General features: G+C 40.1%; 1 protein-coding gene and 1 pseudogene across 1 annotated transcript; one reads left to right on the top strand and one right to left on the bottom strand.

Moving 5' to 3' along the window:
• The first annotated feature begins 3,368 nt into the window (after positions 1-3,368).
• On the top strand, positions 3,369-7,471 carry LOC104448291 (annotated as a pseudogene).
• Positions 7,472-17,290: 9,819 nt separating this feature from the next.
• On the bottom strand, positions 17,291-18,655 carry LOC120294921 (probable disease resistance protein At4g27220). Its single transcript, XM_039315961.1, has one exon. The coding sequence runs from the start codon at positions 18,653-18,655 to the stop codon at positions 17,291-17,293; it is 1,365 nt and encodes a 454-aa protein (XP_039171895.1).
• Between the last annotated feature and the right edge of the window lie 756 nt (positions 18,656-19,411).

Here is a 19,411-nt window from a genome sequence, read left to right as displayed (position 1 = left end):
CACAGGTCTGCAGGCGCAAAGAAGAAGGTCCCATCATCCTTATCCAATATACAAGTCATTTAATGACGGGTTAGAATTACCCATGTATGGAGTTGTTAACATGTAGGTAAGCCAATCCAGTCACAATATGGCGGATAAAATTGTGGACAACCGATTCTGTTAGGGCCTTAAGATGCTCCTGGATATACTTGTCTATCAAACCATGATGTGCATATTATAGATATACGTTAAGCTGATCCTCAACCCAAGTATGTATGAATGCGTTGAAATTTTGATGAGTCAAATCATAGATGACCATTGAGTTGGGACGTGTAGATGCGATGGAAAGGTGTCTCATAGTTTCACTGCCATAATACCACAGAATGTTTGGATATCTCAGCTGGCTAAGTACCTCAATTTCTTGTGTAACAGTTTGAAAAAAATCTAATGTAGCAGAGCAATCAATTGCCTGTAAATGATTAAAGATGCTTTCTGCAGCATATTTAGATCAGATGGGAGGACAGATTGGATCCCAGGCATTACCTGCTTTAACAGCTTCAGGCACTCAGCCGAATTTGGATCAATAGGTAATAACCCAAACTCCTTCAATCCGCACAGAGCTCTGGTTTCTTTGTCACATAACATATCAAAGTTTAGCTAAATGGATGTCTAAAAAAAATGCAAAATGTAGAAGTTTCCTGGAGCTAACTTACTGGTTGCTTGCAATGTAAACACTTCCAAAAGTGCCACGTCCAATAAGCTGGCCTTTTTGCCATTGACTTGCAAGTGGTAACTGCTCTGTTCTTTCAGCAACTTGAGCTGATGCTGCAAGGTTCTTCATCTATCCATGACCTTGAGGCGTCAAGACAGGGGTGATTAACGCGTAATTCTTACTTCTTCATCTTTTGACATCTTAACTCAAAGTGGAGCTAAGGTGAATTTCTACAGCAAAGGACAAAAAGAAAACTTCCCAGCATACGTTTCAAGAAATGATACAACTACTAAGCAAATCAATATTCTATTCCTGTCAAAACAGTTTAATCGAGGTCATGTTGCTCTGATCCAAAAGAGTGAAGCAGTGTATGTGGCACAACATTTTCAATCGACAAGTTAGAGCAATATTATATTTGAAATCCTTTCTAAATACAAACACAAACATATTAAAGGTAGCGTTGCCCAAAATTCTCTCTTTTCTTAGAAGGCTTTATTCTAGGAAGACCAATCCATAATAAATAAATTTTGTCCTTTCGGCTATAAGACAAGATAGGAAGCAAACTCTGCTAGTCCCTTGGCTTCTTAAATATTGACATCCGTCGTTTTTCGACTAACCTGAAATATCAACCAAATTTAAATTGGACAAGACACGTGCAAATTCCAAGAAGGCAATTTCATGTTAAGTTTTGTAGCTTCATTAGCAGCTGAAAGGAGGAACTCCAAGGCCGCTATTACAATCTGAAGCCCAAATAATTGCGATCGATCACGGTCCGAGATTCCGAAGAGCAGATGGACTTCCTTTGCTAAGATCTACAAAGAAAAAGGGAAGTCTTGTGGCGAAGAAACTATTTGCTCGAACGTTTGGCCAAAATAAATTTAAATTGCCCCGTGCTCTGATCCCTTCTCGTTTCTGTCAAATTCCCGAAATCGTCTCACAATTTCTAGAAAAAATTCCCATACTAGATAGATGCACGTCCATTTCGCAACCCGAATCCGATTTGCAAACTCGTCCCTGAACCCTAAGTCGAGTCGGTTTCAATACGTGTCCCTCACCATCCTCCTCAAGCTCCATCCTTTCCCCAACCAGGTCACCACCAGCGTCCCTCGCAGTTCCATGAAAATGGCGGAAACAGCTCACACTCCAATCCAAAGCGGCCCCGTTTGCCCGTCCTGCTCCAAGCCCGTCCGCACGTGCCTCAGATCACCCCGTTGAGCGTCAACGTTCTCCGGCAGAGCTTGGGACGGAAGCACCCTCTCCATGCCACTCGAATCTTGAGGCTAGGCCTCAAGAACGCCACCGTTTCCGGCGCCAATTTCGGTTCCGAGTTTCCCCATTTCGCTGATCGAGCAAGAACCCGAAATCAGCGCCAATGGATTTGGTTAAGTGTGGAGGTGAAAAATGGACGTTCAGCTCCTTTAATGATAAAAGGGGATTCGAACAAAAATAGAAAAATTGATAAAGGGACAAAGTAGGAGATAGCAGAGAAAAGCCCGATACTTGCGTGCACATCAATTAATAACAGAATACTGTGCATTTCGTGCGTGACCGATCAATAGATTCTTCAAATGTGGGTTAGACTCTCGTATACGGGCTCAAGCTCAAGACACAGTCTAGCAACGAGGAAGACTACATGGACACTACGAAGTTAAGCTAAACATCGAATCCCTACCGACAAGTTGACAACATACGCATAGCTTCATACAAAATTAAGATTTACACCATTAACAAAATACTCAGGATTTTGTTATCTAGAAGAGTTTTTCAAAGCACTTGCTTCTTTATGATGTTTCCACTTTTATCCAAGGATGGAGATTTTTTATGTTAGCTAAGTCTTGAAAAGATGGGATAGTGAAAATCATCGTGACTATAGAAGAGAGCGAATATGCAATACAAGTGTAGTTGAAGATGTCAATGGCTGCAGTTTGACGGCAAGTTTTGTTTGGCACCGGTTATTTAATAAATTTAAGTTCTTGCTTTCCATATATTAAAATTATTTAAATTATTTAACTGTGGCTGATTCATTGGGTAGCTTCAAAAAAGTATGGTTGGAAAGAGTTATGGAAGTGGCTGAGAAAAATTCTTCTCTCCATATATAAGGAGTACAAAAGAAGGGAGGATGGGATATTGCCACGGAACATGAGGGCAAATCATATGGTGTCGAAGTATCTTCACTTCCAAAGGGTTAGACTTCTAATCGCTGATCCCTACCCCAAAACTTATATTTAAGATTAAAATGCCTTTAGATTGTCTCTAAAAATCTTAACTTTTATTCGCCGTGAGATCAATGCTCATTTAAAACCTTTTTAAAGGTTTTTTTTGTGATATAAAAAAATTAAGACATTAATATCATTACGGTAGATATAATTTAAGATTTTTTTGGCGGAACTAATACACAATATAAAAATGCAAAATATTTTCAGCTCCGATTATGCTTTAATGTTTCATTTACTTGGCCAAGCACACTAATTAGTAACTACCAAGCGTCCAAGGACAATCAAAACGAACTGCTGCTCTTGCCTCTACAGTATCATATCAACCTTTTGATAGTTTGATACGTGATCCTGGTCGCCGGGGGCGGGGAGACCCGGACGGAGAAAACTCTCTGTCTCTCTCTCCCAATTTTGAGCGTGATTCTGGATGATTTTGGGAGTTTTGAGCTTGTGACGGTTTGGTAATGCGGAGAGATGGTCGCTGTTCACAAGCTTTTGAGGTTTTCTGGTCGATTCTCAGTGCTCAGTTCAATTTGCTACAATTTGATTTTGTGATAATTCTGGGAGATGTGAGGTTGTATCGGTTTGTTGATGGGGGTCCAGTGGCCATCGTTTGCCAGCTTTTGACAGTTTCCGATAAATTCTTGTTAACTTAGTTACTTACTTTGAGCCTTCTATTTTGTTTACTTTGAGGTTGATTTTTCTAACTGATTCAAAGTACTGAACTGGATTAAGTTTCTATCTACTTATGTTCCATTTCTTATCAACTGAGCTGTCTTACTTCAATATTTTTCAGTGAATTTCGTCACTTGCTGCGGTTTCTTTTCTCCTTCTTTCATCTGCTTGTTTGTACTTGATTAAGCTCCACAAATTGGTGGTTCCATGGTTGGTCACTTGAGTTTTTTGTGTCTAGGTTTCAGGTGGTTGAAGAAGGATTTAGTGATTTGGTTGCTCATATGAGTATGGTTGTTTCGTTTGATGTGAAATCAGATTATCTTATGGGGGCAATTCCCATCTGGGTGGGCACTGCCTCATGTTGATGCTCGATAGTCCTTGTTTTTGCATCTGGTTCTGCTGAATATGGAAACTAATGACTAGCTGTAGGGATTGCTCATCCAGGTCAGCAAAGCTCATAGCTGGACATGTATGGATATTTATGTCTTTGCAACCCCATACCATGTGACATGGGACTACTATTTTTTATCTCGTGAGCACACATTCAAGTTCAAGAGTGGGGAGGAAAAGCTAAGTTTGAATATGTAAGCTGCAATTATCCTTTTTCTCTTTTGCTCTTGCATGTGCATATTGGTGAGTCGTCACACTTGGATTTTCCATTATTTCAATTACAGGTGAAAAGTAGAGGAGTGTCAATCTTTCTGATGCAAGCCAGGATGCTAGGCACCTTTCAAGCGCTGTGGGATGTGTTTCCCTTGTTTTCAAATACTGGGTGGGGGGAGAAATCTAACATTGATTTTCTCCAGAAGCATATGGGAGCTTCATTTCAGCAACGTCCCTAGCCCTGGGTTACAAACATCAGCATTGATGATATCCACTCTGGAGACTTCCTTGCAATTTCAAAAATCCGTGGGAGGTGGGGTGGTTTTGAGACTAGAGAAATGGGTCAGTGGTGCATATGCTGGTCACACAGCTGTGTGCTTAAGGGAATCTGAAGGAAAGCTTTGGGTTGATGAATATGGACATGATAATGAACAGGTAATTTGGAAACAGATATGGGTTAGTGTATTTCTTTTTCAGTTTGAAGGGCTAATTTTTATATTGACTCATGGAGAAAAAGCCTTTTGAGGAAAGGGATTGCGATTGTTTTTAAGCATTTTATCTATTCCTCTTTGTTCTTTTTTTCCATACATTGACGGATTGCTTTTGATGTTCGACATTTCATCCAATCTTTCTGCCTGCTGCTGTCTTTGCAATTGTAATTGTGAAGTAAAGTTCTAAACCAATTGCATAGACACAATATTAACATGGTTGTAAGTATGCCAGTCTTTCACAATAATTGTCCACATTGTTCCCATATGGGGATATACAACAGACAAACGTTCAAACGTCTCAAACACCCCACCGATTGTTTGAGTTATTATTTCTCCATCTCCTCCTTAATTCCCTGTGTTTATCTGTCATTAGTTATTAAAGACACTCATATAACACTGCTTTAATGTCCTCTGATTATCAAAGGGTGGTCTTGTACTTATTGAGAAGGACTAGTAGGCTCCCTGCAGTGTCTCTGTAACATTTCGTAAACCCTTAGGTTTTTGGGGCATTGTATTCTTGTGTGATTACTTTATAAATGTAACTTTTCTCTAATCATGGACTTCCTCTCTCACAAATATGGTTCCCATTGAGATCGTTCCATTTTGCATATTAAGTGTGCTTTAGTCACGCTCTATGTCCTTAAATCTCCTTGCTCATCTTATGTTCTATAATAAGACAGGTCTTTCCTTTCTGTGCTCCAATAGAAACTTTTGATTGTAAGAGAGGATGAGTAAGCAAACGATGACATGCTGCTTTAGCTTCATGTTGAATTGGAGCATATCCTATTTAGGCTTCTACTAGAAGCTCTATTGTAGCATCATCATACTTGTAACATAGAAAATACAGTGTGTCTGAACTATTTCTACTAAACTTCAAGACCATCTTTACACACGACACGGCCACCTACTGACGATGATTGTAAGTAGAATTTGATGAAATGACATCCTTTACTTGAGGCAGACCTTGATTAACAAATTTAATGTCACATTTGGGTTATTGCTACATGCTCGGTTCCTTTGTGTTGGTGGAGGGGGCAGGTGCCACAGAATTCCAACATAGTAATGGAGATAATGCAACTTTTGTATTGTTCTTATCATTGCAGGGAGAAGATGTCATTGCTGTGCTACCATGGGATGGATGGTGGGAGTTGAGCTTAACAAAGACAAGTCAAATCCCCACATTGCATTGCTTCCACTGCATCCTGATATGCGAGCCAAATTTAACGAGACTGCTGCATGGAAGTATGCACAGAGTATGAATGGGAAACCATATGGTTATCACAACATGCTTTTTAGCTAGATAGACACCATCGATGCAAATTATCCACCATCATTGGACGCTCATGTGGTACAGAGATTGTGTACGTGCATATGTGTTTATACATATTTTGTGGATGCATTCAGTTTGTCTTAGACAATTTTCTAGCACTAAGGCCTTGTGCTACTTTCAAGGTATATCTGTAGATGCCTTGAGATTCTTCGATGCTGGATACGAAATAGTTTCTGCTTCTCAACATGACTGCTAAACAGCAATTTACCCTTACTTTGATAGACCCTGAAATATAATGATGCTGTGCTTTAGATCCTAACAACACAGCCTGGTTGAAATTAGACAATCATGCCATGATTTCAAATGAATTCAATTGAATGAAATAAATGGCTAAAAAATAAATAGTGATCTCACCAAATAGCAGATTAGCATGTGACTCTGTTGAGTGCTAACATTACGGAAAAGAATCTGACTTGGTTTGACAAATATTCATTTTTTATGCCCTCCTATATGATATTAAGACAGCAAAACAGTAGACTTCGTTCATTTTTTCTTAAGAGTTGCTATCAGCTTGACCGACGATGCATATAATATGCTTGCCACGTGGGTGCTTTATTTGTGTGATGGGAGTGCGGTTCACTCGTTTTATAAAAAAGCATTGTATTATTGTAGGTTGCTTCTGTTATGACAATATGGAACCAAATGCAGCCAGCCTATGCTGCAAACATGTGGAATGAAGCACTCAACAAGCGACTAGGAACAGAGGTACCATCCCATTCAATTTGCAATTGTCTGTATGACATTATGCATCTTGTTTTGCACACTGAGGTGCAACTGGAATCGATGTCTCTTAAATGACATTCAGTTAACAAATGTTAGATGGTTGTAATTACACTTACTCTAATTTATGGCTACCTTACAATTGTGTTGCATACAAGGCTTGGATCTTCTTGATCTAATGGTCGAAATTGAAATGAGGGGCTCATCTTTTGCTGAACTGCTGACAATTCCAGAGCAAGACGATTGGGTATACAGTGACGGGAAGTCCACCTCATGTGTAGTTTTTGTTCTTGAAATGGACAAAGCAGTAGGACTCTTTGATCCAATTTCTAGCTCCATTCAAGTTACAGAGTTCACTGTAAGTGCAATCTGATTGGCCCTAGTTGGGTTATCTTTCTGACCATAATTGCTTGAACTTACTATCTAGATATGGATGTCACTTTCTTCAAAGATTGAGAAAACTATAATCTAGTTTGCCTTTTGAAGCATGACTTTTTGTCATGAGGAATCCCGTTTGACATTTTGTGAATAGCATTGTCTTTTATGCAGATAAAAGATGCTTACTCACTAAGGTTCTTTGAGAATAATTCAAGCCGCTTGCCTAAGTGGTGCGATGATGGGGACGACATGGAGCTTCTGTTCTGTCAAATATGAGGTAGGTATCGAATGGAGCTGCCAGGATACAATACAGTTGAATGAAATGTGTCCATCTCTGCCCCCAAAATATTCCAGGCCATCCAATTGCTAGAAAACATTTCCTATGACATTTCATCCGATCTTTCTGCCTCCTGCTGTCTCTGCAATTGTAATTGTGAAGTAAAGTTCTAAACCAATTGCATAGACACAGTATTAACAAGATTGTAAGTATGCCAGTCTTTTACAATATTGTCCACATTGTTCCTATATGGGGATATACAACAGACAAACGTTCAAACGTCTCAAACACCCCCACCCATTGTTTGAGTTATTATTTCTCCACCTCCTCCTTAATTCCCTGTGTTTATCTGTCAGTCGTTATTAAAGACACTCATACAACACTGCTTTAATGTCCTCTGATTATCAAAGGGTGGTCTTGTACTTATTGAGAAGGACAAGTAGGCTCCCTGCGGTGATTCTGTAACATTTTGTGAACCCTTAGGTTTTTGGGGCATTGTATTCCCGTGTGATCTCACATTCTTGTGATTGCACTACCCTTTCTAATAAGAGTGTAATTCTTGTGAACCAACCTATTACACAACCCAACTCTGAATTTTCCTGGGCGAATTTAAATGGGAATTCTTATGACAGTTTTGGACGCGCCCGCTCTTCGAAGTAAGGTCCTTTCCGTTCCTCCTCCTGGTTGGCCGAAAGGAGGCCACTTTCAATACGACGTTCCTTCGTGTGTGAATGAAGGAAATTAGAAGTGTGAAAAAACACAAAAGGAACAGAAAGGGAGAGCTGGAAAAGGTCGAATTCTGGGCCAAAAGTGGGTCAAAAAGGACACGGCAGCAGAGAAAAATCCAGCACATACTCATAGTTTCTTTTCTTCAATTTTCATGACGGAGTCTTGGAAACCAACGAGTTCTTGCCTGGGTTTTTGTTTATCTTTTTCTTTCCACGTTGGTGCAGCTCCTGTTTAAACAAGAATAGTTAATTAATGACTGAGTTTAGCGAACTTGATGGTCGATGATGGTGCTTAAAAATGCTACACTTTGGAAAACTAAACACCAATTAGTTGTCTTCATTAAGGGTTTGGGCAGAGCACACAATTAAAGAAAAGGCAGGAAAAGGAGCAAGTTGTACGAAAGAAAAGGGAAAAGCTGGGGGACAAAAGAGAAAAGGCGCCTTAAGGTTAGGATGTTGGTTGAAAAATGAGGAAAAGAACAAAAGAAAACGAAAACAAAGAGAGAATCCAATGCGGCCAAGAGTCATTGCTCGATCTGAGCTATGCCTCCGACTTTGCAAAATTTCAAGGAGTTTCTTGTTCCGTTACAAATTGTATCATTCATGTCATATATTTCCGGTATACATTAGGATAGAGGAATCACTTTAATTGTAAAGGAAAAAAAAAAAAAGAAGCTTGTTTATCCTGCATTGCATGTAGAAATTGTTATTTGCACATAAGAGAAAGTCCGACTTAAAAATTTGAACTAGTGAAAGTAAATTATATAAATATAAAGCCCATTAAATCTCATAAACGAACTGTTTTAACAGATTTCATCGGCTATTTGCATTATATAGACACAAGATGCAAAATTATCCTAAAAGCATTCCAGGAAGTGACAAACAACCATCGGGGGAAAAACCTGGCAAACTTACAGCATCACTTGGAAGCAAAACCATAAGGGGAAAGACTTTCCCGTGCCGCCCTAAAAAGAGCATAATCGCAACAATCCACACCGATTCTCCTCTCGAAAGTTCCAAATCTTAGATCATCATCATCATTCACATTCACAGGTAGACCAGTGGCTTTTCTTGGTTCACTGGAATTTGGTGATGGTGATGAGGGCCACTTTGGGTGGAGAAATCTCATGTATTTGTTGAGATCAACGACATTCTTGAAGGAGGAAGAATCAAGAGCCTCCAATGCCCATAACTTTGATGCTTCTCCCTTCACTTCTGCAATCCTAAGACATTGCAGGTTTGCCGAACCTGCCTATGTTCCTCCCACCAAGCTGACAAAGTATTTGCTTTCCAAATGAGTTTAGGAATTCTGATGCACTATTGCTTCGATCTTCTTCTTCTTTTTCCTTTTCTGGGTTTTCTTCCTTGTGTTTCGCTGATCTATTGCTTATTTGGAGCAATATCAATACCATTCAATTTTGATGAATAAAATGTTTATGAAAAGAATGCACTTTGTAGTAAAAGGTTCAGATTAAGCAACACTGTCAAAATTGCCTGGATTGGTATGCTACCAGTCAGACCATGCAAGAGGAACATGCATCTTATTTTGTCGATATGCAAGTACTTCATCACATATGTGGACCTTGTGATCCTTTTGGTTTAGTAAATATGGAACTTTACAGGACAACATCCATTTTGCGACAATGAAATAACGTATGGCACTTGAAATAAGTCAGTCATCAGCAACTTCAAATTTGCAAGAAAGCATGCTCAAGTAGCATAGCAGTTGAAGGCCTCTCTGAAGGTTGTCTTCGAAATCAACAATGCAGGAAATCCTTTCCCTTGGCAAAAAATGTTTCAGGTATTGCTGGAGAACTTCGCATCACCTTAAATATAGCTTGAACCTGCATTAATGATTCAACCTTAAACAAAAACTCATGACACAGATCACATACCAAATGGTAATACGTACAATCCCAAACTTCCAACAGAAAATGGAGACACCGATTTGGTTGTAAGCATCTTCCTTGGAAGGACAAACAGAGAAAATGAAAAAGCAATGCAGCATACTTACCCGCTCATACTCACTCCAAGGAGGTTTCCCAGTTATCATTTCAGTAAATAGTACATCCCAAGCTCCACATGTCGGCAGTACGATCGAGATCCGTGCTGTAATTATTTGCCATTAAGGATTGTATGAGCTGCAGGACAAATTATTTCATCATTCCGCCATGACAAAAAAGGAACGTAGCATTCGCGTTCACAAAAGCAGGGTACCTCTGGAGCCACCCAGTTTAGACTTCCCTTCAAAGAGTGGTAAGCTGCTTGTCCGGTTAGCTAAGAAATGGTACGGCATTAGTAAAGCCGAAAACTATTGGTGTGTTCATGGAACACTAGATAAAATAGCAACATTTTTATAGACATAGATACATCAGATTGATAACTGAATCAACCACTTTCAACTTATGTTAGCTCATTACTGAGAAAAAGGACCATGAAGCAATCAACAACATGATTTCAGCTAATGCTTAAGAACTCAAAAAGAGAGCAACACTACCTTGGCTACTGTCCAGAATTCCGTTCTATGGACCTATACACTTTCATTTACCCCATGTTAGGAAGGAGGCCCTTCTTTACTGTAACTAAATTCAATCCTTCTTTTGGAATAATGCAGAGGAGCAGCAAAAACAACACCACAACCTTTCGCCAAAGGTATTGCATTCTATTCACTACCACTCTTAGGAACTTTTTAAAAACCAATAGAAAAGGAAAGAACTCTCATTAGGTTTCAACATCTATTTACAGCAAGAAATCTTTCCCTGTTTATGCAACATAGTTACTTTACCCAAAACAATGGGAAAAAAGTGAAGAAAATTACTCAATAACATTTCATCCATCTATAATAGATTTTTGCACAGATGAAATGCCACAAACCAATAATGAGATGTACGCAGTCACCTTGGGTTTCTGACTTCACATTTGAAAGCGCCACAGATCAGCAAGGAATTTCTACATGCACTCAATAGTCTTGCAGTGAAGAGGTGGAAACTCACATGTTTAGCAATCCCAAAGTCAGCAAGTTTGACTATCCTAGATGCATCCACAAGTAAATTAGCTCCCTTTAAATCCCTGCGCAAGACAAAGAGTTTTAACAGGTCTGTAGGCACAAAGAAGAAGGTCCAATCGTCCTAATCCAGTATGCAAGTCATCTCATGATGCTTGATCAAAGGTTTAGAATTACCCATGTATGGAGTTGTTAACATGCAGGGAAGCCAATCCAGTGAAATATGGTGAGTAAAAAAGTACAGACAACTGATTCTGTTAGGGTCCCAAGATGCTCCGGGATATACTTGTCTATTGAACTGTGATGTGCACATTCTATGTAAAGCCAATCCTCAACCTGAGTGTGTATGAATATGTTGAAATTTTGGAGAGTCAAATAATGAATGCCCATTGAGCTGGGACATGTAGATGCCGTGGAAAGGTGACTCACAATTTCACTGCCATAATTTTGCAAAATGTTTGGATGTCTAAGCTGGCTAAATACCTAAATTTCCTGTAGTAGCAAAGCAATCAGTTACCTGGAAATGATAAAAGAAAGTTTCCTCCTAGCATATTTAGATCAGATGAGAGGATAGATTGGATCCCAGAGCATGACAAAAACATTACTTGCTTTAACTACCTCATGTACTCAGCTAAATTTGGATCATTAGACAATAGCTCAAACTCCTTCCATGAACATAGAGATCTGGTTTTTGCCATTGACTTGCTAATGGTAACTGGTAACTGCTCTGATCTTTTGGCAACTTGAGCTAAAGCTGTAGGGTTCTCCATCCATCCACGACTTTGAACCATTAAAAGAGGGGTGATAGCTGTGCAATTCTTTCTTCTTTGTCTTCTTACATCTTAACTCAAAGTGGGGCTGAGGTGAATCTTTACAACAAAAGTTGAAAAGAAAACTCCCTGGCCTACGTTTCCACAGATGATACAACTAAGCAGATCAAGTATTCTATACCCGATAGTTTAATGTCGAAACAAGTTTAATCGGGGTCATGTTGGTCTGATCCAAAAGAGCAAAGCAGCATATGTGGCACAACATTTTCAATCGTAGAGCAATATCATAGTTGAAATCCTTTCTAAACACAAATAGATTAAAGTTAGTGCTGCCCAAAATTCTCTCTTTTCTTAGAAGGCCAAATTCTAGGAAGATCAATCCATAATAATAAGTTGTCCTTTCAGTTATAAGACAAGTTAGGAAACAAACTCTGCTAGTTCCTTGGCTTCCCAAATATTCAGATCTGTTGTTTTTTGACTAACCTGAAATATCGACCGAATTGACTCATTTTTAGTAGCCAATAAAAAATGTGATCGCGTTCAAAATACACAAAGTATGGCTACACGAAAAAAGTCAATTCATATGGCGACTAGAGTTGAGTTTGTAGGAAAGCATGGTCGAGTAGCAGGGCTTTCTTCAAGAGCAGAGTCGCTGGAGATCCTTTCCCTCGGTGGACAATTCTGCAAAAGGCCACTATTAGAGCTGCATGACTATATAGACAGAAAAGCTACATCTTTACAAGGACTTTTAAGAAGTGAAGCAAATTGTATATCAATTAAACTCATTAACCTATAGCATTTGGAGAAGGCACCGATGAAAAACGATCAATAGCGTGTGTTCCCCTTTTCAGAGATAAGGTTGAAGAATAGCCTGAGCATTGGGATGATCCCACATCAGCGTCTTCCACATTTCCTCTTCTTCCACCCAAATATACAAAAGCTCCTCAATTTCACACAGTCGCAGTTGCAAAGGAATCCCCTTCAGTTTAGGGCATCTGTACACAGACAAAAATTTCAAGGAATCGCAGCTTATTGGGACTTCACATATGCTCTTCAGTTGGGGTAGATTGAGTAGCTTCAACTGCTTTAGCTTTGCGAGAGAAATTGAAGAAGGCTGGAAGGATGAAGGGGTGTTGTTTACAGGAGTCGTTATGCTTCCTTCTTGGCCTTGTCCCGCTCCGCTTATCATCTCCACCATTTTTTCGCAGCCCTCGATGTCGATTCTTAGAAAATTTCAAAGATGGAGCAGCTACTCATGCGGAAACAGCTTTCTCATGTTATTGCATTTTGCTACGTTAAGAAATGCGAGAGAAATCTCTTCAACTGGCACGTATGGTATAGGACGTCCGATTATCTCCTCCATCTTCTCACATTTGATTACTCTGATACTTCTTAGAGTAGGGAAGTGGGGCATCCACTCAGATTCCACCACTCTCTTTGTTTTATCACAGTCTTGAATGGAAATCTCTCTGAGATTAGGGAAAAGTGGGAGCGGATGTGGTGGTGGGGATGTAATTGTTGCTATTATCCCCACAATTTCCTCACAATCACATATACCAATCTCTCGTAGATGCGGAAGGTTGGATTTAGACCCATGCCCAAAGAGATACTTCAGTTTCGGACATTTATATATTCCCAAAAGCCAAAGGTTGGGGAAGTGGGGAGGCGCAAGGGCCGGGGCAAGGATGTCGATTACTTCTTCGTCTTGTTCTCCATAGAGAGCTTGTCACGCCCCGATCCTTGGGCACACACCCATCCCTTAATTTAGTCAATTTTAAAGTGCAATGTCCTAGGACTAAGTATCACCAATCCTTTCTTTCGTTTATGCATGCGGAAGCAGTTTTTAAATGCCCAGACAATAAAACAATGGGATAGAAAAGCATGCCATATTTTTCATATTGAAATTCACAACCACACTTTTATTAACAGCACAACTCATAGTATATTTACAATACTATTTACAGCAAACAAGTCTCACACCTATCTACACTAAGACAGGGTTCACAAAAGGGATGAGATCTCAATCCACATCCCGGTTGTACTCAAGATCCCTCTTTGGATCATCTTCTTCTTCAAAAATCTTTCTCCTCCTCAGGTTCCTCTTCCTTGGCTCCTCCTCAGGGCCCTGAAATGGTTATTCAATAACCAATGAGATCACTCATCAGCGAGTTCTACCCTTTAAGACCCGATTAGTAAGCCAATACACTATGGGCTGCCTAAACACGCACAGATCAAAGAACTTACCTTGGCCTCAGATTCCACTTGCAAATTAAGGTTAAACATAGATATTCAAACAATTCACAACATCCGATCAAGCATTAATCAATCGACTTAGTCGATTACATGTCATTCGAACCATCTCTAAGTCATTTCTACTCATACCATAATTCTCTAATGGTATACTCCTTTATCAAATCACATGTGTTTCTCGGGCGTCGTTTTCGCCAATGACATACCGATCACCGACATCGTGCGTTCTTTAAGGCGCCGTTTTCACCAGTAATATCCTTGATCACTGAACCACGTGTCCTTTCTAGGGCGCCGTTTTCGCCAAGATGACATCGGCAATAGACAACATCATGAGTTCTTTAAAGTGTCGTTTTCACCAGTGATATTTCATTAATCACCAAACCACGTTTGTCTATAAGTCATTCACGTGCGTTCTTTAAGGCGCCGTTTTCGCCAGTGATACTTCTAATCACTGAATCACGTATGTCCAATAATATCGTATCTGATTGGTCTCAGCCAATAATATACTCAGTTAGCTCTCACCATTCTCTCTATTATATAGCCCATCAACGTAACTAGTGCTATATACCCATACTCGGCCATCTACCAATCAAATATTCAATTACAAACAATTTAGAACAAATCCTCAAATTTCACAATTTAAATCAATTCCATATAAATTGAAGCTCAATTAAATAAATGGGCTGCATCACGACAATCAGCACGAAATTCCGGGCACCGGCCATCCCGGTTGAATTTCCGGAAAAATAATTAATTAAGTAATTAATTTCGAAAATTAAATAAATAAATATTAAAAATCCAATTTAGGCCCGTAATGCCTGATTGGAGCTCGAAACGGGTCGGGAAAAATCCCGAGATGCATTCAATAAATAACCGAATCTTTCTACTTGCTAATAATTAGGTCTAAACACTTAACATGCATCATTAAATCACTAATTTAATTGTTCTAACCTAATCTAATCACCTAATTGCACTTAATTAAATCTAACCAACCCTAAGCATAATTAGCAAGCTAAGAAAGCATTAGTGAGTAAAACTCACTTGATTAAAAGTGGGTATCGGAACACCGCGACGGCGGCCGAAATCGGGCTTTCGACAATACTGGCGGGCTTGGACCGGGCCTTGACCTTGGCCCAACAAATCTCAGCCCAACTGAGATTTGTTCTTGCTTTTGGGCTGGACCCAAATTGAGTTGGGCTTGCTGAAGATGGCTTCAATTTGTGGGCTGGAAATTGTGGGTCTCAATTGGTTGAGCAAAATGCAAACTGGAAGCTGGGCTGTTCGGTGGCTTCAAATGAGCTGCTGGGCTGATGAAGGTGGGCCAAACAAGGCAAAGATGGGCCTCGACAATTTCGTGAAGGCTGAGGGCACGCCGCTGGAGAAGACTGAAGACGGAAGCTGCTCGTGGACGCTGCTTCGCTGGCCAAACTCGACTGACTCGGTGGATTCCTGGACGCGTGCTGTTGGGGCGTGAAGACCAAAGGAAGCAACTCGGACGCGTGGACGGTGAGGCTTCGCGGACGATACGGGGGAGTTGCGGGTCAACTAGTTCTGCTGGGTGAAGAAGCTTGACCGAAGGAGGTGGCGAGCTGGCTTGCGAGTTGCTTCGTTCGGCGTCACTTCGCTGGCTCAACGTGGCAGCAGCTTGGTCAACAATTTGAAGAAAAGAAGGCTTGGAGTTGACTGGCGTGGGAACTTGAAGCAGCTGTGGCAGCAATTGAAGACGCGTGGATGGTTGAACGGCAGAAGCGTGAGGCTTCGGTTGCGGATGGCAGCTTCGCAGGGGAAAAACCGAAAGTAGAGCAGGCGGCAGGGACTGATCGAGGAAGGAGGAAGCGAAAGTTGAAAGCAAAAGCAGAATAAACCTTCGGTTGAGGCAGGGGTCGTCCGCGTGAGAAGATGGAAGCCAGCCGTTTGTGCGTGTTCCACAAGCCAAAGAAAAGATCAACACAAACATCTCTTCTCTTAAATGCTTGTCCCCCCAAAAGCCCTAAAAAATATCCTAATGCTCCCTTTTTACTTTCTAATAAGATAATATCACCATTAAATCCAAATCGATACCAATGTTGCACACCCCCATCTTAAGATGCGATTTTAACTAAGTTCGAACTCAATTTTAATTCCAATCTCTCCAAATTGAGGTCCAATTTCTCTGAAGAAAAATCCCGTACAATTCTTTGCAAGTCCCTGACACTCAAAGGCTCGGCCTGGAAGTCCAAATTATCTTTAATTTGGCCTATCTGAATTTCTGTTGATTTTCCACGGCGTCCGCAACGATTTTCCGTAAAAGTCTTGGAATCTCTGAAAAAGTTTCTGAGATTGAGTCGACACTTCTAGAATTAATTGTGACATGACCAAAACTTCAATTTCTGAAATCGGACTCGAATCGACGATTAATTTCTATTCGATGTGTTTTTAGCGTGATCTAGGCTATTGGGTAACTTTCAGATATTTTTAAGTGCAAATGACCCGTGGTCGATTTTCTTCGAGCCACTATGAACCCACTCGACTCAATGGCGACTCTTGATTATCGTGAAAATTCTCGATGACCCAAATACGGACACAGGGTACCAAAACAATAAGAAAATCAGTCTAGTGTCGGCCGACGATAATTTTCTAATTCGGTGGTGTCACCCACGATTAGCCACATATCTCTATCGATCAAGTCTATCTCGATTTCAAATCAATTTTTAACTATGCCGTAATGACCTCTAAAGATGGACACGGTCGAGAAGCCGATTCCTGATCGAGTTCTCAAGTCTATTGCCTTAAAATTTCTTAATAATTTCCCCAGATAGTCTAATTATCTCGAGAGTGATCGGTTCTGAGAATAACCCTATAAGCGCATCAATGAAATGTCCGATTTATTCAGTAGAAGACAGGGTTGAAAAATCTGGATGTCACAACGCCCCTAAGTTTTCACAATTTTTTATATTTAGCTCCTAAAGGAATTTAAGCGGACCCATGCTAGACAAATTTGTTATACCATTGCATTTCATCATTATCATTTTTTGCACATCCCGGGGAATCAAAATAAAAATGCTGGTGCATGCCCCCCCCCCCATGCTCACAATAGCATGACCCCACTCCCAAATGTGGACTCTCCTCCCCAAAATCCCCAATTGAGTGTCAACACTTACTTTCGCAATAAACAGTGATCCTAGATGCCCTCGAGTTTGTAATAGCAAGGGCTATCACTCTGCTCAATAAACCTCACACACTTGTTGAAATCATCTATATTTTGAAGGGAGCATCCAAATGCCTCCAATGCCCCCAATTTTGTAATGTCTTCTTCTTTTACCGAAACTTCAAGACATTGCAAGTCTAGTAAATGGTCCGGTGTTCCTTTGGGCAATCTCGCAATATATGAGTTGGTAAGGTCAAGATATCTCAAGTTCACCAACTTTTCCAAACCCTCGGGTGCTTTAAGAACAGTATAACCACTAGCGTCCAACTTTTTTAAAGATGTGAGCTTCCCTAGATAAGGAATACGGCGCAAAAACATACAATTTTTTAGTAATAGTGCTCTCAACTTTACCAATTCTAAGATGGAATTTGGAAGTTCTGTTAGTTGACATCCACTCAGGTTTAGAACCTTTAGCCCACATAACTGTTTGAAGAAAGAATCAAGGAGGACCACATCCTTTGACAAGCTTCTATTCAGTAGTAAAGTTGATAGTTTAGGACAATTTGGTGACATGTTCAATGGAAATTCACTAATTTCGCTTTCCATCAGAGAAACTTTCTCCAAAACATCCGTCCAATATTCCTCTGGTGGAATCCTCCTCAACCTCTTTCCTGCTTTTACAATGGAAGTTGTACTCATGATATGCAATGCCATGTCTAAAATCAAATCATGCATTTTCATCTCGTGCCCATGATCTTCCAATAGGCAAACATTTCCAAGTTTGCTCAATATGGTGAGGCCTCTATCATATTGCTCCTTCCTTGTATTCAATCCACCAATCAATCCTTGGTCGATAAAGAATTCTATCAACTCGAACTTATCGATCAATCTATCTTCTGGATTAAGTGCACAAGATAAGAAACACTGTTGGGCATTGGAATTACCAAGGTGATCATAACTAAATTTCAGATTCATTAAGACCTTCTCCATACATGTTTGCCCCATACTTGATTCTTTCAATTTCACCAGGGAAGCCCTCCATTCAAACACATTGGTCACTCCTCTCATGCTTCTTGCCATCATGATGAGTCCAATCGGCAAGCCTTCACATTCTTTAACAATGGAGTCCATAACTACTTCAATTTCCAAATTAAGGTCCACTTTGAATTTAAGCTCCTCCAAAAATAAACTCTTGGCTTCTTTATTGGATAGAGGTTCGATTTTTATATTCTCTTGACAAAGCATCTGGCGGCATACATCATAGGATCGAGTGGTTAAGACCAACTTAATTCCATTTACTCCAACAGGGATCCCCACCTCTTCAAGATTGAAATATTCCCACACATCATCGAGGATCATTATAGACTTCCCTATTTTCGTTAAACAATCGGACAACATTGCTGCTCCTTGCCTCACGTCCTTTTCTTGTGGTGTGTCAAATTTCAGTTTCTTCCAAATGTCCTCCTATAACTTTTGTGCATTAAAATCTTGTGACACAGTGACCCACAACACATTTTGATAGTTTGCCTTTTCAATGAGTATGTTATATACGTGCACCATAGTAGTTGTTTTACCAACACCCCCCATCCCATAAATGCCTAATTGGGATACTTGATTCTTTGCTAGACACTCCAAAATCTTTGTAATATTTCTCTGAAATGTCTCTCCCACCATCTTTCCTTCTAACAATTTACTAAATGTAGTCTCCATCGGCTCAAATAGTCCATTTGGGAAACTGCCATGTCTCATAAGGTCTTCTACTTCTTGCGTCACCATAACCACCTGTTGATATGGTGGCAAACAATCCTCACCAGCTGCCTCAGTACAAGGGAAATCATTTCATCGATGAATTGGTTGGGACTCTTTAGTCTTATGAAGTGGAGCAAATCAACGAAGATGAAGATCCTAAAGGTAAGAAATTCATTGCATTAAAATTTAATGATGATTCTGATGTCACAGATTTTGAAGACTATATGGATGATGAAGAGCTTGCTCTCATGATAAGAAGATTCATAAAGCTAAACAAAAAGGAAAGAAGATTCAATCCAAATGCGTCTGAAGGAGCTCAACAAGGCATTGGAGCAATTTAACGAGAAAACCCTTGTTAAGACTCATCAAATCTCTTCGGCTGCAAAAATGAAAAGGAAGGAGCCC

Source organism: Eucalyptus grandis, chromosome 6, assembly GCF_016545825.1.
Source record: "Eucalyptus grandis isolate ANBG69807.140 chromosome 6, ASM1654582v1, whole genome shotgun sequence".
In the NCBI taxonomy this organism is placed as follows: Eukaryota; Viridiplantae; Streptophyta; class Magnoliopsida; order Myrtales; family Myrtaceae; genus Eucalyptus; species Eucalyptus grandis.
Note: the sequence above shows the minus strand (reverse complement) of the source record. Positions and strands in the feature narration are given on the sequence as shown.

Coding starts and splice junctions, on each gene's coding strand:
- LOC120294921 (XM_039315961.1), bottom strand. CDS start 18,655: ATGTTGTCCGATTGTTTAACGAAAATAGGGAAGTCTATAATGATCCTC.